This window comes from Dermacentor albipictus, chromosome 2 (genome assembly GCF_038994185.2).
Source record: "Dermacentor albipictus isolate Rhodes 1998 colony chromosome 2, USDA_Dalb.pri_finalv2, whole genome shotgun sequence".
Lineage (NCBI taxonomy): Eukaryota > Metazoa > Arthropoda > Arachnida > Ixodida > Ixodidae > Dermacentor > Dermacentor albipictus.
In genome coordinates, this window is record NC_091822.1 from 196068759 (window position 1) to 196095202 (window position 26444).

Below are 26444 nucleotides of genomic sequence, written 5' to 3' on the forward strand. Positions count from 1 at the left end.
CCACCTTCTCTGTGAGTGCCTAACTTCAGTGCGTCCAGGAACGAACTTTCAAGAGTGCTAGATAGTCTTGACAAACGCCCTTTGTCGGAGGAAAAGGCCCTGGGACAGTGGGCGAGGCCGTCCTCAGCACAGAAGACTTTGAAAGTGTTGTTGCGCTTCTTGCGGAGGACTGATCTTAGAGACAGACTCTAAGCAGTGCCGTATTCTCCTTTCCTTTTTCTCTTTTATTTTTGTTTTTCCGTCCTTATTTCCTTTTCTTAACATCTTTTCCTCGTCTCTATTTCTCTCTATCTCCCCTTCCACTCTCGCTCTCTTTTTATCCCTCTTCACCCTGTCCCCATGCAAGGTAGCCAACCGGAACTACCTCTAGTTAACCTCCCTGCCTTTCTATGCATCCTTTTCTCTCTCTCTCTTTTCTATTATCTTCTGTTCCCTCTAAACCCTTTCCCCAGCACAGGGTAGCCATCCGGTCTGTGAACTCGCTTACCTCCCTGTCTTTCCGTCTATTTCTCCTCCTCCTCCTCCTCGTCCTCCTCTTCCTCCTCCTCTTCCTCCTCCTCTTAGAATATTCCAGCTCAATAAGTATATTTGTTCTAAATGCGTCTGAATATATATTTCTTTAATTTCAGCAAATTTTGTTAACGTTAAAATAAAACATGCGGTATACAAAGATCCTTTCCTGACTCCTCCTTTAGCTGAAATCTTGTCTAGCGCTTCACAGAAGCTATAAAAAGGAAGCAAAGAGAAAGATAGTTGAGTGACTATTGTTCATGAATCGGGCCCATCGGTTAACCCCCTTTCTTCTCGTTTATTGTTCATGAATGTCTTATACACACAACTTCGGGAAAGGTGACAAATTGTCAGTTTTTTAATTATTATTATATGGTACTTAGGAGATGTTGCCGCCTTTAATCAGTAAATGAAGGTACATGAATCCAGCCATTGAATTGGCCAAAGTCGGGTCAGTTTGTCGGTTGTTTTTTATACGCATCTACTTGAAAATGTATCCAGACAGAAACTGTCCTTTGTCGCAGTAGAGTCGTCAGCACAAGCCTGTAACGTAGATTTTGCAAGATTCTTTAGATATACTCTGCGACTTGTACGATGTTTGTGTGCGAGTGGGTCTGTTCCCGTTCCCTCTGTGTGACTTTTCTAACTAAGGTGTGTGTAAACAAAACTAAGGTATGCTCGTGTGTGCGAGCGCGCGTGCGTGCGTGTGTAATGAAAGACTGTAATCGTTGTCAGGCATCTTCACCCTGTTTGTACGCGCAAATTATTCTCACATCTTCTCTTCTTTTCTCCTCATCTTTTCAGCCACTTCCCCTTCTTCCAGTGCAGAATAACCAACAGGACAGTTACTACGACTAGCCTCTCTGCCTTCCATTCTATTACTTTTTTCCTTCTCTACAAGCAAGCTTTATCCGGATTGCTTGACCATTAACAATAACGTATATAGTAGGTCTATAGTCGGTGCATGTGGACATGTACGGCCAGCATAACTAAGTGTTTATTCCTTTCTGCTCTATCGTACTCGTGGAAACTTGGTCTGGCCAAACCCATCAATACTTCAGCAATTTTCGAGCGCTTCAAAGGGATCTTGTTTACCCAATGGAATTTGCTATGAAATTCCGAGTTTCCACCAATGTTTTCATCTCTCTCTCTCTCTCTCTCTCTCTCTCTCTCTCTCTCTCTCTCTCTCTCACTCTCTCGCTCGCTCGCTCGCTCACTCTCTCGCTCTCTGTCCCTCTCCGTACCGTATACACATTACGCACGCGATATTTCTGCGTTTGGTAAAACTAGACAATGGTCTGTGCTTTTTATTTATTTATTTATTTATTTATTTATTTATTTATTTATTTATTTATTTATTTATTTATTTATTTGTTTATTTTACATATCGCAGCACTTGCAGAGCTATAGCAGCTGTGGGTACAATTGAGAATTCACATAGAACGAAAGAGCAACAAACGCTAAACCAAATGTTTGAAGAAAACGCTAGGTATTCGAACATGACTTGCAGATAGCTACATGAAGCGAATAATTAAAATCATTATTTTAGTCATATGAGTCGTGTAGAATCACATGAATATTGGGAGGAGCGTCTACCGTGGCGCGATAGCAGAATGTGTGTGAACTCAGCCGTTAAATCATGAATGTTCAGAAGGGGTAGACATCGTCGCAGCCATTAGGACCAAGTGAGACTTCATTTGCTGCAGCAACATATCTGTAAATGTAGCAGGCTAGAGGATCTATCTATCTATCTATCTATCTATCTATCTATCTATCTATCTATCTATCTATCTATCTATCTATCTATCTATCTATCTATCTATCTATCTATCTATCTATCTATCTATCTATCTATCTATCTATCTATCTATCTATCTATCTATCTATCTATCTATCTATCTATCTATCTATCTATCTATCTATCTATCTATCTATCTATCTATCTATCTATCTATCTATCTATCTATCTATCTATGACATACTGGTCATTTGAGGCTGTCCGTGCGTCACGAATAAAACATGTGAACCGCAGTAGTCGGGACGGAGATGCCATGAAAAAATGAAAACAACCTGAAAACAAACATTTTATTCTGATTTTATTTCCTTCCTTACGCGTTCCTCGCATCCTTACTTTTTTTTTTTTACCCTTCCTACTTATTTTCCCTCGTTGTCCTGGCAGAGAGTAACTCGGTTTAGATTGATGTAGTTAGTTGACCGAGGTGAGCGGCAAGCATAAACTAGTGGAATGAGTTTCTTCTCGTTATTTTTTGCAAGCGGCACAATAGATGGACGACGGTGGCGCGAAGCGTGCGTGCTTTTGGCGAGCAGTTTCGGATGTCACCGAGGCGCGGTTCACGGCGTCGAGAATGCTACGAGCGAGCGAGCGCAGGAGCAGCGCACGGCGCCCACCGGCGCGCGCCCTGGCCAGCGGAGAGCGCTCGCACGCATGGCGTGGCGGCGCAGAGCGAGCTGGCGCCATCGCTGCAGGCGGCGACGCGGTGTTTCGCCTGCACGGCACAATTGCCGCTTCGTGGGCGGTGCGCCCCAGAAACGACAAGGGGCAAGCCGCCATGTTGGGAGTGGTTCCTCCCCCACCCCCCACCCCAACACACACACCTCATTCAGGAACACTGCGGGGATTGGAAGAGACCGTTCGACCACGTCGTTTGTCAAGCTGCCTCTCTTTACGTATGTGCGTGTGCGTGTGCTGCGCGTGCCTGATTGGAGCTGCTTCGAGGCCACCACGAAATCGCCACTAGCTTTATCCGCCTCGGGGTCTTGGTTTTGCATATTGTTTACAAACTAACGCGAAGGAACAGTTTGTTGCAAAAGTTAACGCCGCTGTGTATGTTTCGTGGCAATGTTCTTTACAAAACATCATTTAGCAGTGCCGACATCGGAGCTAGTTGATAAGGATTCATCATTAACAGGGGCAGCGCACTGCATGCGATGTACGTAGAAAGAAAAACGACTCATCGCAGCGAAGTGTGAGCCGTCTCATACATTCGGCTGAGTACTGCTTGGTCATCTCGGGTTAAGAGAGAGAGAGAAAATGATAAAAGAAAGGCAGGGAGGTTAACCAGGACTGAGCCCGGTTGGCTACCCTACACTGGGGAAAGGGAAAGGGGGACGGAAAGATGAAAGGAAGAGAAAGCCCACTGGAGATATCAGTCGGTCACTCAGTCCAAATCACAGGCGCTCATTCAATCCGGTCGCTTTCAAATATCGCAGCAGCGCTTTTGTGGCCTTTTGTAGCTGCGATATGCGAGGCCATGGTCCCAGGATCTTCTTCAAGGTGAACGGCTTCCCATCTAGCTGATTGAGAGCTGTGCAGAGGTCTTGCCTTTCGTTTTCATAAGATGGGCAGTAGCACAGTAGGTGTTCTATGGTTTCCTCGACACCGCAGGCATTGCACTCGGCGCTATCAGCCATTCCAATCAGAAATGCATAAGCATTTGTGAATGCGACTCCCAAACGTAAGCGGCACAGCACTGTTTCCTCATTTCGCCGAAGACCTGGTAACAGCCGCAGATAGAGGGATCGAGGGAATGCAAGCGATGGTGAGTGAATTCAGATGTGTGCCACTTCTCCAATCTCGGGTTAAAAAACGCACTAAATGCTGTAATCTGCCGAATGATGTGGCCCTTAGAACGTACCATACCAAACATTTTCAACCTAACATTTCCATTCGTCATCGTCATCATCGTCGTTGCTGTTGTTGTTGTTGTTGTAGGCGGCAAAGACAAAGACAGCTACTTCAAGCACACATACACGCGCACATACGCACACGTACATGCCAACACACTCACAGGTGGGCGAAATCTCAATTTCTAGTTCCTCTTAATGCCGATAAGAACCCCGAAAACTTCATTTCTAGAATGCGTGATTTGGTGGAAGGACACGTTCTCCCGATTGCACCTTGTACATGCGATGAAGCACGGTGTACGTGCCATCGTCTCATGCCAATTTTGTTTCGTTAACTCTGCTCAAGCAGGGAGTCGCGTGTTCTTACGCTTCGTTTCTTAGTGATACTCTTTCTATTGCGAAACCTTGTCAGGTGTTCGTTCAATATGTAGTTTACTCAAGTGAGTTTTGGGGGTCTGCTGTTTTTCCCGTCCTTGAAATACGTGATTCAGGCTATTCCCGGCGCCACTTAAGACATTCTCTGGTAACCTTGCTCTTATCTTCAACTGTGTTGGTGGACATGGAGGCAGCGCGGAGGAGGTAATTGGTGCGTGCTAATCGTTGGAGTTGTTCTAATGGTAGGAGTTGGATGCGACTGTTTTATCGCTGTTTTATCTAGACTCCATGGTACGAGACAGCAGGTGAAGGCGAACGAACCGCCTTGTTCTTTTGCCGGTGGGCACTGAGGCCGCTGCATTGTGCTCTGTAGCCTTCGTGGGGGGCTTTGGAATACGACAACGGTCAGGTGAAGCGCGCGGGTGAAAGCGAAAGGCCCGCGAAGGCAAACACCTACGTGCTCTGGGAAGCTTCATTCCGAATAGGTCGAGAGACAGAGATAGGAGGAGCGAGGCATCGATAAGAGAAAAGCTGGAAAGTTCTCCAGGATGAGCTCGTGCTATACCCTGTACTGTGGAAGGGGAAAGTGGACTGAAAAATGAATAATGTTTAACGTGCGCCACGCAGTAGCGTTCATCCTTTAATTTGTCACAAGCGGTCGTATAGGATTGTGCTATAGTAGTATAGTCTGAGAGAGAATTGTTGGGGATGCTATAGTACAGCATGTGCATGGGAAGTTTGAGCGCGCCGATCATTCTGCCGCGTCAACGTTGGGCGAGCACCGTTTTCTCTCTCCCTTTTTGTTCGCTACTCCCTCCATTCAGCATGCACCAACCCCTCTATAAATGAAGGGCAACAGCTACTTGAATACAACGTCTACTGAACCACGATTACGGAGAGTGTACAGTGGCTCCGTCGTGTCGTCTTTCTGAAATACATCCATGAAAAACTGGGATAATGTGCTCAGAGGGTGGGTGCATTGGCTGAGCACAACGAGTGCATGTATACTAAGACGGATAATTTGACTTTCACAGAATAATGTTGGTAGCCGGTGCACGGAATAACGACGACGATGGAGAAGACGTGGCCGCTTCTGCATACCTTCCGCCGCGCTCGGCCGCTCTGCTGATCACGTGATTAAAGCATACAGAGGGTTTTGCGGCTGATCAGTGTTCGACGGGCAATTGAGTTTCAGCAGCGGCCGTGCTGGCTATACAGGCCGTGCTTTCTGTCTCGTTGTTGTCTCGTAAGCGATGATCTTGCTCCTGTCGTCCACCGTTTTTTTGAAGCTGTTGCACAACCATCGTGTCACTGCGTCACAATGTCTGATATCACCAAGGCGAAAGGACGGTCTCTGTCCACAAGCTCTCTCAACAAGGATGACTTTAGAGTGATGCAGTGTCGCGACACCTACTGTATCACCAGCCCCATAAGGTGGTCTTTCGACCACTGAGCACAGTGGTTCACGGGTATCGCCAATCACGTTTCTTCCGCAGGTTCTGCCAGTCAACTGAGGAGGAGGAAGAGGAATGCTGAAGACCTTAAGCCGCCCTTCAAGAAAATGTAAGAAATGAAACCTATCATGTGATACTCTGACTGACTGATCTACCGCGGCGCCATTTTCCCATCTTCTTTATTGGGTATTTATGTTTTGCTCCTACAGAACTAACCTTGGGAGTGTTAGCCAGCGCCACCACTCACAAACCTTGGCGGTGGATAACATATTTTCTGCCGCAGGCGGCACGAGTACGTGATCTTTTTGGGTGAAGTCAAGTGGTCAATAAACCCACACATGCTACCTGAAGGCACCAATGTTGCTGGATTCGAGAGCCTCGTTATGTAATGAACGATGCTCAACTGGTTGGAGCATCGCACGCGTATTACGAAGACGTGGTCTCGTTCCCCATCTGCAGCAAGTTGCTTTTCCATCCACTTTCGTTGCCATTAATTTATCATTTACGCGCCGTAGTAGCTCAGGGGCTATGGGGTTAGGCTGCTGAGCACAAGGTCGCGGGGTCGAATCCCGGCCACAGCGGCCGCACTTCGATGGAGGCGAAATGCGAAAACACCCGTGTACTTAGATTTAGGTGCACGTTAAAGAACGCCAGGTGGTCAAAATTTCGGCGTGCCTCCGGCGTGCCTTATAATCAGAAAGTGGTTTTGGCACCTAAAACCGCATAATTTTATTTATCATTTATTTCATACAATTAAAAGTACAAATGTTTCCCCTATGTAGTCCTTGGTGTCTGTTTGTGGGCTTCTGATGATTTGATGAACAAAAATCGGCTCCCTCGGTTAATCCCTTATTCTTCTCGTTCACTGTACACACACACACACACACACACACACACACACACACACACACACACACACACACACACACACACACACACACACACACACGTACGTATGTATGTATGTATGTATGTATGTATGTATGTATGTATGTATGTATGTATGTATGTATGTATGTATGTATGTATGTATGTATGTATGTATGTATGTATGTATTGCATGCACGTACCCAAGAGGGGGCCCGGGGGGGCCCGGGTCCCCCCTGAAATTGAGCGGGATACTCCGTCTCCCCATCCTCGCCGCCGTTCCCACTCCACCACTGCTCACACACGTTCCTAAAGCGCCGCCAAATCAATCTGGAGACTCGACCGCTATTCGGCGGTTAACATTTTTCTGCCTTTTTTTCTCCTTTTAGATGGCGGTAGTTATGGGCATCTCCTGGGGTGTGAAGTCCAATTTGCTCATCGATTCGGTGCCCGCGCGATTGAATTCGGGATGCGTTCAAGCGCATCGCTGTTGCTTCGTTAGTTCAACCTTCTTTGTTTAGACTGATCCAGGGACCAGGAAGAGGATTTAGTTCGTAGGGAGCTGGTCTGTATGCTCATGGAAATAGTTGCGGCCGGAGAAAACGCCAGTTGCGCTTAACTTTTCCTTTTACTTCATTATTTCCTCGAGTAACGGCTCGCCGCGATGCTGGAAGATCCTCGGAACCATATACCCGCGATATTGGCTAGATAAGGTGGAAAATAAGATCATGCGAAACAGCGTCCATCATGAAACCTTGCAATAATCGTTAAATATCAATGTCACCCGTTACCTTCTCTCGTTTTTCCCTAACTGTACAGAACTTTTCGTGCAAAATTGGCAACTGCAAACAAGAGTCTCCGTGGGAGAGGAGAAATTCAGTGATCTACTAAGGGAAAGAGCCGAGGCAACAGCCAAACAGGAAGGAAAAGCGAAAATGAACAAATTTAGCCATTGTTTGGAAAAAAATATTTATGGATCAAGATCTTTTTATTTTAAAAGGAAGTAGAGAAAACGCAGCGGGAAGTGGAGAACGATTCTGTGTATTCTGAATGACGCTTCTACATTTATCAGTCGAGCCGTCTGACATAGCCACCTCTCTGCTGTGCTTATGTGGGTGTTTTTCTAACCTTTCGTGGTGGGCACAGTACGTCTAGAGCAGCAGCGTCCTGCGTTCTAAGCGGTTTTACGGGACTCGCGGCCACGCATCGTTACGCAACTTCCCAAATAACAATACGAGTCGCTTTGGCACTTTGTAGAGCTTCAAACGAGGGTTCCAAAGAACTGTGATTATTCCGCAAATTTCTCTACCATTCTTCAAGAGCTAACTTGAGGAACGCTACTAGAAATCTTTATTTCAAGCTTTCGCTTTTTTACTTGTTGTTAGCAGTTTCTTCCTGTGCTTCTTTCCTGCGCGAGTCCGTTTGATGTTGTTCCTTGTTTGTCCAGGTGTATCACACAGGTGTACCTGTGAGATATATTGTATACACGTTATTTCATTTCTCTTTCGTAGGTTTACGCGTCTTTATACTGAATGGTGGGTATTATTCACATTTGTACTAGTAAAGGTACCCCCCCCCCCCCCCGGAGAAATATCATGGGTACGTGCCTGATGTATTTTGCAGCGTTTTCAATATGTGTCTTTATGTAGCTACGATTTTGGCATAGCGAGCTGTTCAGTAGCCAAACTTCCCATAGTTAACAAACAACAAAGCAACAACTTTTATTGAAAGCTTTGTTCGGAAGAAATGCGTTATCTTAATACGTCTGAAAGTACTGAAAAGATGCACTGCTGGCCACGCCATAAGAGTTGGAATAACAAAAAATTTAATAATGGGATTTTACGTGCCAAAACCACAATCTGATTATGAGGCGCGCCGTAGTGGGAGACTCCGGATATTTTGACCATCTGGGGTTCTGTAACGTGCACGTAAATCTAAGTACACGGGTGTTTTCACATTTTGCACCCTTCGAAATGCTGCTGCCGTGAGTGGGGTTCGATCGCGCGACCTCGTACTTAGCAGCCCAACACCACAGCCACTAAGCACAACCACGGCGGGTAAGGTTCGAAATCACAATTGTCAGAACTTTGTTATTTTTCACAGCCCGCCTAGAAACAAGAAAGACAGAGGGCAAGGCGAGGAAAGGCAGGGGGGGTCAACCAAACGAGCGTCTGCTTTGCTATCCTACACTTCATGGGGTTAAGGGAAAGGCGGAATACATTGAGTTTCTAAATAAATACCCTAGAGGGAAATGTGGCGCTATAGTGTCTACGGTGGCTCTCCCGAGGGTTGCCTCACCCTACATGGGAATGACGGGAAGTACAAGCTTCGGATTGACTTCGATCTTTAGACTAGCAGCGTTTGCTTGCTGCGCAGTAAACGAAGCTATACTCGAATATTATCGCGTCTAAAATCTAATTTTATTTCAGCAGTATTTTGTATAATGGGCAACACATTACATAAGCTTTGTATGACTTTGATATTGAAGCACGGTTAGCCATCAGGGCACACCAGGGTATACATTCTGGTGCGATTCTGTTCCCGATTTAGCGCCATAGAATAATTATTTATGTACTTTTACAAAACCAATAACTTCCGTGCATGTGCTTATATAAAGATACTCATCAAGTACTTATCGAAATAAAAATTTTGTATTGTGAGAAAGTGTTGCGCGCCTTTGAGAGGAATGCTACAAGTGTCGTCTGCTACGACGCCTGCTCGCTGCGAACGCGATGCTTTTCTCGCAGACGGCAGACAGGCACTTGCGAACTCTCTCGCTCTTTCGAAAGGCTGCGTCGGCTGTCACGATTGCTGAACGTCTTCAAGTATATTTAAGCACATCTGCTGCAGTGCTAGCTAGGATTCTTGTGACCTCGTATACGAGTATGATTCATTATATTTTATATTGACGTAGCGCTTCTGAATCGTCCGCCAGCAGCTGTTATGGCGTGGCTTTGCTCTTACCAATTTTCTCTTACGACAGCAGACTACAGCCAGGAAGCAGCAACCTTTCCTACCACAAGTAAGTTTGTGTTTGCAAAGTCCTAAAACACACATTTCAATGAGCACATAAATGAGGAAAGCGTAATGAAGCCCTCAACAAAATTTAATTGTCAAGCCATTGGAAGTATAACTTTCTATGTATTGTATCAGTAGCGCCTTCCTTTTGCTCTTTTAAAGTTTCATAAAGCACGTAACGCTACGGCACCAACCTAACACACTTAACAAACCAAGGTCAAAATGGTCAAAACACATTCTGTGACCGTTTACGATGCCATCGCCTTCTCCTCAGGGCTTCGACACCACACCTCGACACAAACATCGGCCCAGCCGCTCGCCCAGCGCGCTATCGCCACTTCGAGCAACAAAACACAGGCACAGAGCGTTGTATTGCATCGTCCCACTGCGGGTTATAGCAATTAGGCTCGGAGCGAAACCTAAAACTGCTAAAAATACCTGTAGTCTAGTTCACCAGTCAACATAATACCAATCCGTAGCCTGTACTTCCCATCATTCCCGTGATAGTTGAACGATCGCAACGCCAGATTTCCCTGTAGTTGTAGGGATATGATACTCTATGGCGGAATAGAAAGAAAGGGAAGAGGGAGAGAATGACAGAACGATCACCACGCGCACACAGTTCCAGCTTAACGCAGGCCTCATGCTTGGCAAGCCCAACGTATATTAAGAATATTGTTGCGCAGGTTCTAATGACTGTTTCAATAAATCTTCGTCGAGATTTGAGTTCAGAGAGGATTCTTTGGGACGGACACACGCTACCGCATCTATCCTTGAGACCAACAACTTTTCTTTCGTTAAAAAAGAAAAAAAAACACAAGAAAATGTTGCCAATCAAAATTCTGCTAATAGCAACGCGTGCCTTTATCGCTGAGCCTTGGACCCACCTGAGCGCGCAGAGAGAGCAGTGCGTTGTCGCCGGCCAGCGAACCCCAGGCGTCGTATTCCTGCACAGGGAAGGTGCACGACACGTATCAACACGATGATCTCGCCACTTGCGCTATCAAACTCGTAAATACATTTGCGTCATCGAATAGAGCATGCGCCCACTTTCGAGCATGACCAAGTCAGTCGGATAGAGTTCTGTGCAGATCGAGTGCGGCTGCATGCCCTTTTCGAGCACGCTTGAGTTAATTGCTGCTGTACCCAATCGGGCTGTACCCAATCGCGCATCGATGGTACTTGAAAAGTTCGCTATAGATAGTCTTCAGTGAGGTCCGCCGCTTCTTCTATCACAGGAGCACAAAACTCAAAGTGGTCATCTTTTCACCTGTAAGCAGTCACTTCAGATAACTGGCCAGGCTGCTTGTACAAAGCCTCTTTCATGGCTGGCTTGTCCCCATAAGTCAAGCAGAATTTTTTTTTTGTTTTGAAGGCTGTATGAATTCCAATGCAATGTTGAGAAATGTGAAACAATTTACAATGCGCAGATTTTGTTCTATTTTCGTTGGCTCTTCGGTACTTATTAGACCAATTGTTATGCTTCTTTTTAAAGTGACTATCTGTATTTTCTAGTCTTTATCTCAAACTATGAGCAATGTCATACATACCATTCCTGTACTTTTTTTAACTGCAAGTGACTGCCCCGTGCTTGGCTGCGAAGTGCTGGATAGCCTAAATGTTTTGCTTTACCAGTAAACATGCTCCATTCACTTAACACTTGAAAGTTATGGAGAAGTCGGCGACATAGTGTGCTTGTTTGCTACATTTCAAATTCTAAATAAATAAATAAATAAATAAATAAATAAATAAATTCCTCTAGCTCTCTCTCTTATTTCGATATTCCCAATCGGAACAGCGCTGCGATCATGTGTACCAACCATTTACTGTCGGCCTGCGTGCGTCCACATCATGGATAATCCAGCCTTGCGAGCAATGGTCATCGAGCTGCGATATTGCCCGGTACCTTACCGATCTTATCTGTTCGTGTGTACCTCGTGCAGCAACATCCTGGCTGCCCATCGTACTGCCCACGACTGCTACAGACTTCCCACACAGTACAGCGTTTCGCCGCAGAGCCAGAGTATCGACGTTTCCATTCCTCATGTTTAATTTCCGATCGTTCTCACCCGAGAGAACGTGCAGATTTGTTTCCTCTTTGCGATACCCCACTCCCCTTCCATTTTTATGTGAACGCTTGCTCTTGTGATGCTTTCTTCTTTTAGCCTCTAGCAACGCTCTTTGTTACTGAATACCTTGTGTTACTTTTGATTTTCCTCCCTCTGTTGCCACGTCAATGTTTCGGATCGATGCAGTCCAGTTGACCCTAGTAAACGCTTCACTAATGGGAGGCTTCTTCCGGGTGCAAACAGCGACGGTTCAGGCGCGCATCAGCGCAGTCACGCAAGCAGTGACTGCCTCTCGCCTCTGCAGCATTCGGCTGTTGTATTTTGTTTTCTCATCTGATCTTTGCTGCGTAGACGCTGTAAGGGGTGGAGTGTAGCCGTTCTCTGAGCACGCTACTTGGTTCGTGTTGTTTATTTTCTCTATCTCTCTTGTAATGAGCTGCCATGGCCCCACATTGCTTACATTTTGTCCACATCGAGCCGCTTGCCATCAGTACAGTGAGCGGCTTAGTTATTTGGGCTCATGTCCACGCAAGTGGAATAACGTGATTAAATGACGGTACACCGAATACTCGCACTAGCCCTCTCGTCGAGATGCTCACACGCGGTCCGCAGAGGAGAAAGGGAAGAAAAAATAAAGAAGCCAAGCTGCACTACTCGATGTATATTTAACAATCCACGCGGCCCTACGAAAGCTGAATGAGACGGAAACTCCACGCCTTTTCCTTTATTTCGGCGCAGAAAAGTACGATAAAACGCCCAAGTTCTTACGTCATTATAATGTCCCAAAACGAGCAAAGAACTGTTTGGACTTTGTAGTCAAACAAGACGATTCGACGCGTTGCGACGTTCAGCGTTTGATATCCACCGATTCTGGTAACTGCCTTTGCCAGATTATACTTTTGCATAATTTCCTCAGAATACTCTTCTTGCGTTTGAGGGAAAATTGACCGCGTCTTTTGCCTGCACTATAAATGGCAACAGCCGCTGCTATACGTCGCGTAATAAGCCCTAATATTTTGCGTAGCTTTAGGTACAGGCCGTCCTTCTTTTTTAGGCTCTGAAATGTGAAAATGTCGAGCTGCCAGAAACGTTTTTATGTTAATTGACTACGGTGCGGCGCCTAGTTAACATACTCGCCTACAGGGCAGACTAATATGCTGCAGCGATGCGGCTATGTCTGGTCACATGAGTTTATATAACATGTTCTCGTTCACCTATACCCAGCAGCAGCCCTTTGGAATGAAAGAAATGTGTCGATTGTAGTGCGCGCTGCTTCCACCAGGCCCTGTTCTCGGGGACACGGAACGTCGCGTAGCGATAAGTAAGCGATCCATCGCGAAGAGCGGAACCGGCCCTTCGCTGCTTTCGATCGAGCTTCGCGCCGCTGTGGTCATTCCACTGGGCGCCCGTGCGCTCGTGCGGAGGAGAGATGGGGGGGAGGCATGCTGGCCGAGCAACGACGAGGCAGGCGCGGTCCTGGAGGAAGTGTTTCCTCGCGAGGACGCGGAAGCCACGCCCGGCCCAATTATCCAGGTGAAGGCTCTTCCCCGGGCGTCGGCCGATCTGCCCCAGTTGGCCGCCGGCGGCCTTGGCGGACGCCTGCAGGCCTCCCGTCACACCCAGGGACGACGACGACGAACAAGCTCGCTCCCGCGTTGCGCTCGCCAGCGACGCTGCTGCGCGCGGCCGGCCGGGAAGACGACACCCCGCGACCATCTGGCCGGCGAGGGCGGCCTGCATGGCCGCGGAATCGTCCGCGGCCCCGGCCCAACGATGCATCCCGCTCCCTAGGGAAGAACGAGCACTCGGACCCTGGCTTGTCCGAGTTTTTGGCACGTCCGAGAGTGCAGTGTTCGCAGAGCTCTTGTCACTGCCTCCATAAGACAACAACGCCGACACACAGACGCGAGTAGGCGCGTCTAATGCGCCTGCGCCTATGAATTACGCCAAGTGCCCATCAAGCACGTTATCTCGTGCAGCACTGACGTAGTTAAGTGGCGAAATCAGTCCTTTTTTGTACTTGACCTGCCCTGTAGCGTGAACGCAGACGAAAGTTTTATTACTCTTTAATAGTGACCATTTATTCGCCTGACTTGGACGCACCTAGACCTTCACTTCAACTTGCCCACTAGCATTTCCTGTTTCATGTTCATCTTTGAAACAATCCGGAAATGTGGCTTATAGCGATTGCCGCCTCAACATGAGCGACTTTGCCCTTCTGTGTGCCATCGTGGGCGATATGCCCTACGATGACTCACACTTCGTATGTGGGGCAGCGTCGTAGTCGCCCACGTGCATCCCGTGTGGTCGACAAGCGTACATAATGAGTCGTTGCGTAACCCTCTTCGCATGTGAGGGCGTTAGCATATACATTGGACTTGGATTGAATTTATCATAGTAGAACAGCCGGAAAAGCCGAAATCTTACTCATTAACCGTCATTGGCGTTGCGACGATATATGTGACCACTGTACGTATCATTGCATGCCATTTATCGCAGCACACTGCGCCACGAATTTGTTCTGCACGGAGGAAGCCAGCTGCGGGACGTTCAAGTCGCGTTAATTTTGGGGGGTTGGGGTGGAAGGAGCGTTTCGTTTTCCGCACAGAAAACGTCCTTGCACAGATGTTCCAGATTAAAGCTGTAGAACGAGCTAGTCTAATACAAAACACGCATCTGGAGCGTCGGCTGCCTGCAGGCTTCGCTCAGCGAGCAGCTCTTGTGTGCACGTGGATCCTTCACGATTCGCCAGTCTTTCACGTTGGCACCTCAATCAACTGCTACGAATTGGCTTACGTTAACTCTTCCAAGCCTGTGAAAGAAGAGAAACTTACGAATCATAAAACCACTTCAATTCAAGCGTCTCTCCTCTCTGATTGGTTTCTGTCGCGCGAGGCACGACTGCCTTTGCAATTTTCGGGAGAGCGGAGAATGTGAGAGACAATGGTAGACAAGCAGGCAGCCCATTCTTCTTCCCGGTTTTCTTGGAGAGAACAATGTAACGTTGAGAATAAACAGATCCGGTGCCTAGCAGTTGCCAATTATTGTGAAAAGCAGCCGCGTATGCAATAAGCAAAGGTATCAAAACCGAAATTTCATACTCCCCGCGGTCTTCGGGAACAATTGCGCGTTTGGCACTACTCTCTTCGAATACAGCTTTCCTTTTCAATATAGGCAATCACCCGCCAGTCACCGCGTGTGTTCGCCTCCGTACGGTGCGCCGTTTCCCGTAACGGTCCGACGCTCTCCTCGAGCTCCTCGTCTCAATCTCAGCGCGCGGGCGTCGGCCAGATCCTCCTCTCGCGCCCCCAGGCGTCGGCGGTGGTCCGCTTTCTCGTAGACGCGGCGTGGAGCGATCGCTTCGGGACGCGCCGGACACAGGCCCACTTTCGCCGCTCCGCAGTGGTCAGCGAAGAGAGGCGGACGCTCGCTCTGGCCTGGACTGGTTTTCGCGCCTTCGGTGGCCGGCCGATGGCAGCCTTCATCGCAGCAGCCGTATAGAACAAGGCGAGGACAAATCTAGAGCTGCGTACGTGAAAACAAAGATGCGCACCGCTTCCAAGTATTTCGCTTGCGCGCATCTGAACAAATTATTGGGCTCCGTGCGAAGAACAGTGCCCCACCACCGCATGTTCTCGGCTCCTGCGACGAAGGCAAACGATCGACAGTTGCTTCGAGATGCCTTCGAGTGCGTGCAGTCATTCCGAAGGTTCTTAGGAAGGCCGCACTGAAGCAATCTGCACCGGACAACTAGAACATTCAGAGGCATTGCTGCAGTTCTTGCACGATTCAGAGCTGCACTTTTGTGTTAAGTTCATTTATTTCACTCTTTTTCCTTTGTGGCTTGCAGCCAATCCTCCGAAGTTGAAAAAAGAAAGAGAGAGAATGGAAGCGCGATTAGTATGAGGCGCGCGAGCACTTGGTTGCGATTCTCATTTCTCCCTTTCCCCATAATTTTTTTTTTTACATTTCAACTACAGCTAATTAACCCGATGCTTTCCTTGGCTTCATTGCCTGTTGGATTTGTATGATCCCGAGCCCCTCGATTTCCCTTATTCTCGTTCATTCATAGCAAGGGTCTCGAATCTGGCAGTCTCGATGCCATTAGGTAGCTTACGTGGGTTTATTACCCACGTGTCTGCTTCTAAGGTTACGGGTTACTTGATGTCATCGGGCAAATAAAGAAAAATATTTTCTTCGTCCGCCCGCCGTGGCCCTGAGTGGCATTGGCTAACACTCCCAGGGCTAGACCCAGTGCACGCAAATCACCCACGCTAGTAGTCGGACGGATGGCCGTCGCCGTAGCACAAATGGTACAACGGACGCGTAACGCGGAGGTTGTGCGTTCGACCTCCCATCGGCGACAAGTTATCTTTCCGCCCACTTTCATTTTCCCTTTTGCTCTTAATTTTCTACATGTCAATTTCAACTACAGCTAATTAACCTTATGTTTTCTATGGATTCATTGGTTGTTGGCTTTGTATGGTCGTGGTTAACAAAAATTGAGCCCCTAGATTTCCTTTCTTCTAGTACAATCAAAACGCAGTATTTCAGATCCCAACATAACCAAATTCCAGTTCAATGAAATTACCAGCGGTACTACAGCATATGATATATCCGATCAGTCTCCTATTATGGCTGTTACGGCGAAAGCTACAATCCAATACTGTGAACAAGTAACTATTACACTTCAAAATATCAGTATCATTAATAAGTCCACAGAGCACCTATAACTAAGGAAGGTGAGGCAGCTTAAGAAAAATTTAGCATTTTTTTGAAACGGTACAACGACATGTCAAAACTGGCTAATTTACCAAAATACTTTCTGAATTCAGAACAAAGAACAAGCATGGCTCATTAGTGGTCTTCTAAATTAAGTTAACCCTAAAAACAATACGCAAAAAAAGGAAGATGCCAACCATATAATGCTAATCTCGACAATCGTTATGTGTGCTACAAAAGATGTATAGAAAAGCTCCATAAATACATACTTTAAAAATTCATAAGGCTGGGAATAATGATAACGTTATAATCGAAGTCTTAAATAAGACTAAAGCACAGCATAATATAACATCGATCAATACAAACAAAGATACAATAAGGGATACTTCAGCCCTATTTAAGAAATTAGGCACGTAGTCATTTAAAATCTTGCATCCATTGTCGCACTTTCAAGACAACAGAGCAATGATATCCCCGCACCATTGTCCACCCTCCGTCAGCTTCATGTTTTCCTTACTCCAGTTATAAACTAAGACGTCGCTAATGCTGTACTGTCTCTAAGGTACACCGCTTCATTAGGATATGATGAAATGTCAACTTAATTGACTTGTATATTATATGTTCCCCTTATGTGGATGTAACCAGCAGTAGCTTTGAAACTGCAGTTTTTCCCGCTCCTCTAAAGATTTCAAAAGTTGTACCAGCGTTCAAGAAAAAGGAGATCAACTGGAAACTGAAAATTACCACCCTATAGCACTATTATCACCATTATCAAAAGTACTGGAAAGCTTGCTACTTAAGCGCCTGCATTAAATTTTTACTAATCACAACACTCTGAACAACTCACAGAATGGCTATGTAAAAGGCAGATCCACTGAATTAGCATTAAGAAACATCACTGAGGAAACGCCAATAAATATTGAAAACACCATGCTCACAATGGGAATATTTATAAACCTGACCAAAGCTTCCGACTCCCTGTACCATACCCTGCTCATAAAATGGTTTTACGATTAAGGAATGCGAGACATTTCTTGCAATTTGATTCAGAATTATTTGGTTAACCGTCGACAGTACATAGAAGTTAATGCAATGTCATTAATAAGCATGTAATCGGTTTCCTCGATGAGCATTGCGTATTGACAAACGCTCAACACGGATTTCGGCGGAGCTTTTCCACAAGAACTCAGTTAGTAGAAACAATTCACGATTTTGCCAACACAATAAATAATATAAAAACCGACGCTGTATTCATGGATTTCATTAAAGCATTCGACAAAGTAGCCCACAGCAAATTACTTTAAAAATTAAGTTTTATACTTAGAAACGATAAGCAATTAAAATGGATACAAGCGTACCTAACCAACCGTTCCCAATTCGTTAGAATAAACCAGACTTCCTCCAACACATTACCTGTTGCCTCTGGCGTTACCCAGGGATCCGTGCTGGGTCCTCTTTTATCCTTGCTTTATATAAATGACATTGGCAATAACTTATCTGTAAAAGGTAAACTTTACGCGGATGACTGTATACTATATGACGAAATTCACTCATCCCAAGATCAAATCAGGCTAAATAGTGACTTTGGCAAAATAGTTGCACGGCGCCATCAACGGCAAATGGCTATTAACTATGAAAAAAACGTCTTTATGAAAATAACACTAAGGAAAAAGCCCCTCCTCTTCCACTATTTTGCCCAGAACACTTATATCTCCGAAGTATCTCAGTATAAATATCTCGGTGTGCACATATCTCACAATCTTTTCTGGTCAAAACATACTGACACTGTAATGGCCAATTGTCTTCGCAAATTGTTCGCCCTCAGACGGTCGCTAAAATTATCCACACCAGCTGTCCGCCTCGTGGCATATATACATTAAAATATGCAATAATCACTTAGAGCCTCTAGAAAAAAAAATTCAAGATTAGAAATAATTCAAAAGAAAGCTGTCGGATTTATCTACAATTCTTACCGTCGAACTTCTATAACAGATCTCCTTAAACGTAGTGGATTCCCTTCGTTTACAGAACAAGATCATGTTTCCAGATTAAAATTCTTTTTTCAGCTAATGAATGGCCACTACCATATTGATCCCTCGCACATCTTAACACCTTTAACTCGTTATGCTACTCGTCATAAACACTCCCTGGTAGTAACCCCGTTAACACCGAACAACTGCTTCAAATACTCTTATTTTACAAGAACAATAGTTGATAGGAATAAACTTAATGATGAAGTCATTACACGAAATCCTTTATCCCGTTTTCAGGCGCACCTGCATTCATGACTCAACCGCACATAGCTCATTTGCTCTTTTTTTCATGCATTCTGTCCTCATTGCTTGAACTGTATGTTTGTCTGAATGAACTTGTATGTTCCCACCCTGCTAAGATTTTGTAAAATATCGTAGTATCTATAAATAAATACATAAATAAATAAATAAATAAATAAATGGTAAATAGTCCGACACCATGACAGCAAATGTTGGTGTCCCCCCCAGGGTTCAATCCTGGGACCGTTCTTACTCTTGCTCTTCGTAAATGCTCTTGCATCATGCCTGTCTCAGGACTGCGTATTATATGTTGATGTTTTAACATATTTATTACACCTGAATAACAAGAACAATGGTATGAAACCGCAGAAGGAGCATTACAAAGAATTTCCTTGTTGCTTCCAGAAAACATATAATTCCCAAAAACCTCTTAAACTAGTTGTATGTTTTTTTATGCGAAAAATATGCCTCGTCAATCCGGCCACACCTCACAACTGAATAACGAATTGCTGCAGTGCGTGCATGAAACTAGGTTTCTTGGTGTAACATTAGACAGCACGCTATTACGGCACAGACATATGGAGCAAGTGTGTAGAAAGGGACACAAAACGCGCCGATACTGCACACATTTTTCCTCCCTCCAGACCCTTCTGGTACTTTCTCGTTGCTTCATAACTTACGCCACTGTTGCTTACGGTTCAACTTACCCTTCCACACAACTTCCTCTGCAGGTCGCCCGAAACACTATCCTGTGTATTATTCTGTTTCTAGGTAGGCATGACTTTATATATCCGTATCACTTTTTCTTTTTTACTGAACATCCTACCAGTAAGGCTAAACATCAGAAAATCATTCTAACCTTAAATTATTCGCAGCACGACACGTTGGACGGCCATACGAGTGCAGCATCACGTCGTCCGACGAAACAATTAGTCGTCATCAGTGCAACTTGAAAACTCAGCTATTCGAACAAACTAGATACCTATAAAGAAAGGGGTCAGACAAGGAGACACAATCTCTCCAATGCTATTCACTGCGTTCTTGGAAGAAATATTCAAACTATTAAACTGGGTAGGCTTAGGAGTAAGGTTCGACGGCGAATACCGCAGCAACCTTCGGTTTGCCAATGACATTGTTCTAACAAACACTGCCGAAACACTGCTGACGAGTTACAACAAATGATTGAGGACTTTAGCAGAGAGAGTGTAAGAGTGGGGTTGAAGATTAATATGCAGAAGACAAAGATAATGATTAATAACCGGGCAAGAGAACACGAGTTCAGAATCTCCAGTCAGCCTCTAGAGTCTGTGAAGGAGTACGTTTACCTAGGTCAATAAATCACAAGAAACCCTGATCATGAGAAGGAAATTCATAGAAGAATAAAAATGGGTCGCATCGCATGCGGCAGACATTGTCAGCTCCTAACTGGAAGCTTACCATTATCATTGAAAAGGAAGGTGCACAATCAGTGCGTCTTACCGGTGCTGACATATGGGGCAGAGACTTGGAGTCTGAGAAAGAAGCTTGAGAACAAGTTAAGATCCGCGCAAAGAGCGATGGAACGAAGAATTCTGGGTATAATGTTAAGAGACAGAAAGAGAGCGGTTTGGATAAGAGAGCAAACGGGTATAGCTAATATTCTGATTGGCATCAATAGGAAAAATATGGAGCTGGGCAGGTCATGTAATGCGCTGGTTAGATAACCGTCGGACCATTAGGGTTACAGAATGGATACCATGAGAAGGGAAGCGCAGTAGAGAACGGTAGAAGACTAGGTGGTGCGATGAAATCAGGAAATTCGCGGCTGCTAGTTGGAATCGGTTGGCGCAGGGCAGGAGTAATTGGAGATCGCAGGGAGAGGTCTTCATCCTGCAGTGTCCATAAAATAGGCTGATGATGATGATGAAACAGAGCATTGTCATTCGTCAATAGCGTTTCTGAACTGTGTAATTCACTCCCTGAAAACACAACAAGCAACAAGATCATTAATTCCTTTAAAACCGAACTAGTCCTATACTTATTCCTTATCAAGTAATATGATTAAAAGCTGGCTTAGTACCCGATAACCTTATATCCTTACAATGTTTGCAGTCAGGCTGAAATAGTGAAATGTTAGGTGCCACGAATGATGCTCCCTACTTTTTACTGCTGTTTTATTGTTATTGTATTAATTATATGACGCCTTCTCACAACCTTTCAATGAGGTCTGGTGTTCACCTGTGTAAAAATGTGCTAATGTTTCTTTTGTTGACATAAAATAAATTTGATTGATTGATTCATAAAAAGGTGTAGCATTCCCAATTATATAGGATGACTAAATCTCTTTCTTTAATTTTCATTTCAATAAAGAAGCGTTTGTAGTAGACAACACTGACATACAGCGCATGACTTCAGGGAATATTACCGTTTTGCGAACAAGAACGTTTGAAAAACGCAGGTAAACAAATTTAATATCAGTGGGCCTCAGTCCGGAGCCAACGTTTCGACAAGTGGATTTATTTTTGTCAGGACCTTGGAGCACTCTTCGATGTTGTTGCTTTAACTGCCTTAATGTGATAGAATCAATTTGAAAACACTGTAACGTGACCGCACTTAGCACATAGGAAATTGTTCGAGATAACTCTGCTTGTTTTATTCAGTGAAATGGTAACATGTTCTGCCTATATAAAACAGTCTTGCAAGCTAGCCCTTACATTCTGTTTCTCTCACATTGTTTCATAAATGTTTCCACCATGTGACAATGTGGGATGTTATTGACACGAAAACATCAAATCGGCTATTGATCGAAAAATCCGACGTCTGTAGCAGCGCAACGGCACCTAAATTCCCATTGGCTGTGACACCACGTCACGTGCACGCCTGGACAGAGCAGACCGGGCAAAAGGGAACACCTGCTGCAGCGATAGCGCGCCAGGTGTTACGTGAGGGCACCGCCGTGATGCCACGTCACCCTCGCTCTCGGAAGCCTGCGCTATCCGCGCATCCCTTGTCTGCGCAAGCTCTCGCCTGCGTTCTAACTTCACCTTGGTGATCGCTATCAAAAAAGTAATGAATATAAAACAAGCAGAATAAATTCGAAAGGAAAAAAGTTCTTGGCAATGAGTTTCAAACCTACGACTCCAGGGTCAAAAGCCGAGTACCTTACCCACTGGGCTAAACCAGCGCCCTTTCTTTTCTTTTCTGTTTTTTTTTTTCCTTTTAGTGGGCTAAACCAGCGCCTTATAGGCAGCAAGCCTGTGCACTCTGCGTTATGAAATCACGCTACTTGGGCTGAAATTTCCATTTTCAAGCCCGGCGTGACGAAAGCCGTGACGTCAAAATCACCGCAGCTTACTCGGGCGCGTCCCCATTAGATTTTATGGCAATCGGGCAAGGTAGCTTGACGTCACGGATCGAAGTGCACAGGCCTTTCGCTATCTACGAGGCGTTGGCCGAGCTTATCAAAGCGCTTGCTTTCCCGCGAGGAGCTCATAACTGGAACGGCTTCTCAGCAGCGTTCAAATGGACATTAATGCTTTCGCATTCACAACTCAGAAGAAGTGCTTAGGGTTTCCTCGGATTTTTATTTTCACTCCACACAGTGTGCCTCGCCGTTTTGATCACCATTTTATGTTTCATGCGTCTTCTTGCAATGTAAATGGATTCTCCCAGTCGTTCAACCATCATCTCGTGAATATTATTACGACCGGTGATAATTTCTATTTTAGCCTTGTATACTCAATGTGTTCCTTTGCAGAAGTAGTGCACCAATATTCCCGCGTTCTACTCTTTTCTTTTTTGTAATCTTTGTGGCATGTCGTGTAACCAACTTCCCACATTATTACGTTGAAAAAGGTTCCGAAAGTAAAATAGACGAAACTCAGCAATTTCAGTAAGGGTGCGTGATGTTGCTGGATACTTTATTACACAAATCTGCATATTCAATGTTGCAACGTTCATAACTACATCCTTTCTTTATTTTGTTATTGTTAACGCTTAGTTATTGCTAACTGCAGACAACGTGCTCGAACGGGGCGAGTGAAATGACCTTACAAAATACGGAAGGAAAACGCTAAACACCCGCTACACTGTCGCCGTTACCACCAGACAGGCTCCTGAGGACGCGTATGGCGCAACCACGCGTACGCCAAGCGCGTGGCGCCATCTGCCGGAATCCGTTGCATCCTCGGCGTCAGCGCCCTGGGGCACCTGTCGCCGCACAGTTTTTCCTGCGGCGTCTGCATAGCGGAGTGCAGGTGCCCCCGTCACGGACATATTCGACTGGAGGCCTTCGGAGGTGCCCAAGTGACCGCCCAGTCTATCTTTGCCAATTGGCAACGCCTTCTCAACGCTGTGTAGTGCAAACCGCAGGCGACGATTCTCACGCTACCGTTAAGAGTCCCGCAAGACCCTCAATGACGCAATTACTGTGCCGGACAGCGCGTCACTGCTGCTCGGGGGCCTCTGTGTGGGTGCAAAGTGCGCCACGCATCGCGCTGGTCACCGTCTCTGTGCGATGGGCGACGCCCTCCGCCCACCATTCGCTTCCGGGCTGTTGCCATCGCGAGCTGACTCGATCAATGCCGACGGCTTGTAGCCTCTCTTGGAAGTGGTGTTCGTGCCGGAGGAAAATAACTTTGAGCACGTTACGGTCCAGTTTGAGCGATTGTTCTTCTTTTTTAAGTGCAGCAGCGTGAGAAGTTTTGCTACTTAAATGGCCGCTATGACAATACCTTAGCGGAAGGCAAAAATACAAAAAAAACGAAAACGAAACAACACAAAGCAAGAGAACAATATAGGCAGAAGAAAATAAGAACCTTCCTGAAGAAACCGAGATTACATACTAAGAGCATATCATTCGTCTGCAAATTTCGACATATGCCTAGAGTCAGCTCATAACATGTGAATAAAAGCTCCTCGTCCTAGAACCTTATTATCCTGATAGCGAAGCAAATTGGAATCACTAACCTCGAAAGGTCACCATGGCATTAAAATGAGGTAAAATAAGAAAATCTGAGCTAGATGGTTGATAACTACTGAGGGGTTCACCTAAAAGCAAGACGCGTGGGGAAGAAGGCAACGCACAGTCATTTGTCGACCCTTGCTTCTTGCTCCGTGATACTGATACGGCGAATAATGCAATATATAGAGCTGTATGTCTAAAGTCAGGTTTATAAACCCTTGCAGTTTCGTGAGGAAAACAACAACTTGAGTTTCGGCGTGGGATATGTCGCAGAAAAGCGTATTGTTATTCTCACTCCCGCTCAATCTTCTGTTTACGTGTTGCAGGCGCGAAGTATTGCCGTGCGGCATTAGAAGCTGCAGAGGAGAGCACCGGAGTTTTGATCTCGCCAGGACGCACAACACGCCGTTCCAAGCAACTATTATTGCGCTAAAAGAAAGCATCTTGGATTAACTTCATGGGATCGCGTCGTGTTGACCGTCGACAATACGCGGAGGTTTTCACGCGAATCATACAAGCATCGCGCGCCGTGCAACATGTGACATCTGAATAACATTTTCTAATATGACCATCCATCACAAAATAAAATAAAATTACTTTTTCCTTGAAATACTAGGAGAAGGAGTTGCAAAAAGCTGCATCAGAATATATCAAAAATTCAACATTTTCCTTGCCTACCATACCGAGTCACCCTAATTTGCCAAAGGTCATCAGTGGCAACATCAAGTTGTTAGAACAGCCTCTCTTTTTAAGCTAACATTTTCCAACGTACTGTTTTATGGGCCGAAGCTGTACTGCTCAGATTACTGGCTTATGGAGTAATGGATAAAGGTTGTCGCTCAATACCTGGATATTTTATGTTCAGAAGATTCGCGCATATACACCGCGGCATTTGTTTCTGGCAAACTCCCAACGCTTCTGGAGCCGAATTCACAAAGCTTTTCGTTCGCAAGGAATTCTTCCAGTTGGCTGGGCGCCTTTGCTAATATAATATGTACATTATCAGGATCGATAGAAATGTTCTCTTACGAAGAATTCTAGCGTAAGAGCTTTTAGTGAACATGGGTCTCGGTCTTAGCTGAGAATTGCGTTCTACGGAATCTCATCGCAAATACAATCACAAAATTTATTTACAGCTGAAATAAAACTGAAATAATACAGCGATTCGTATCCACGTCTATTTCAAGTACATTCTCTTTACAGTTGGCCGTTGGAATGAGAGGCGTTTAACCTGATTTATTGCTAGGATTAGCCGATCGGTAAGGCTGGTGGTGAAACTTCAGTGGAGTGGAACAATAACAACAACAACAACAAAAAAGAAGGTCATTGGGCGAACCACCCTAGGAATTCCTTCAGCAGTGTTCTCGAATGTTATAGTGCTATGCGACACATTTGCACAGTTCTGACTAGCAATTAATTCCAAATTCAACTCGCAGATGGATAAAACTTAATAGCTGCTGTAATGCCCTGCATATCAAACATCGTATGCCTCGAAAGACGCTTGCCAGACGGCACATCTGCCCTCATATCCCAGCTAACTTCGCAGAAAGCAGACGTATTATCACTTTGTGTTTCAGCAGTGTTTCGTCTGCTGCGCTAGTTGCGGGAAGACAGCGAGAGGCAGTCGTTCGCCACTTCGAGAAGCATCGAGCCAATTTCGGTCCCCGGTCGCACCTAACGACGCAAGCTTCATTCCTTAGAAGGCACCCTTCCCTCGCGCCATAGCAAAAGCATCCCCCCTAATCTCTCCCTCGTGAGCAGCGAAATTAGAGTTCCTTTTCCTTATGCCCGGAAAAAACGCGCGTCGTTAGGATAAGAGATGACGAGAAAGGAGCGGGGCTGCGAAACAGGCCTTTCCGCGCGATTAACCGTGTGCAGGTTCGCGGCAGTGGTGAACCCAGGGATGCCAAGCCGCGCGCCCATATCGAGTATGAAAGTGGGTGAGACAGAGCTTGAATAAGTTTTGCTTAGCAGGACCCGTTCCTAGCGTCGTCGTGCCCCCTGACCCCCCCCCCCCCCCCCCCCCCCGAACTCAAGCTTTGACACTTTCGTCTGCTCGACCCATACGAAGCAGACGTGACGAACACACGAGCGCGCGGGCAATACCTTCAGCGCTGCTCATCGCTCAGGGGGGTGGACGTCATAATCAATGGTGTGGCGGGAAAAGCAGTGCCAGCAGACGCCATGCGAACACTGAACGCGTACGCGCGTACTCTCGGCGCCCCCGACCAAGACATAATTTGTCACGCGGAGGCGCCATCTGTCGGGAGAACCATTAGTCAAAGAGCGTCATTACCCAGGACGCTTGATTAGCCGACGCTCCCCGGCGCCCCGACTGCATTGGCCCGCTCTTTTCTGCCTCCACGCGCCACCTCAGTGCCCGGCGGTAATATCGGCGTCGCCACCTACTGAGAAGTTTATCCTCCGTCGCGATCGGCAGCTAGCGGTGACTGCTGCCTGCCTGCCTGGACCGCCATCGATAAGGAACGCTCCTCCTCGACGCCCAACGCCCCCTCGTTCGCATTCGCTTGGGTCCTCCCGTGAGCTGCTTGGTCCGAGGCCACCCTCT

General features: G+C 46.0%; 1 protein-coding gene across 1 annotated transcript in view; it reads right to left on the reverse strand.

Annotated features, from left to right (window-relative positions):
- LOC135898558 (histone-lysine N-methyltransferase MECOM-like) overlaps nucleotides 1-26444 on the reverse strand; it is a 224991-nt gene that overhangs the window by 122049 nt on the left and 76498 nt on the right. Inside the window, exon 3 of the mRNA XM_065427575.1 lies at nucleotides 10757-10816. Coding sequence (XP_065283647.1) covers nucleotides 10757-10816 — 60 coding nt within the window. The remainder of the gene's footprint in view (nucleotides 1-10756; nucleotides 10817-26444) is intronic.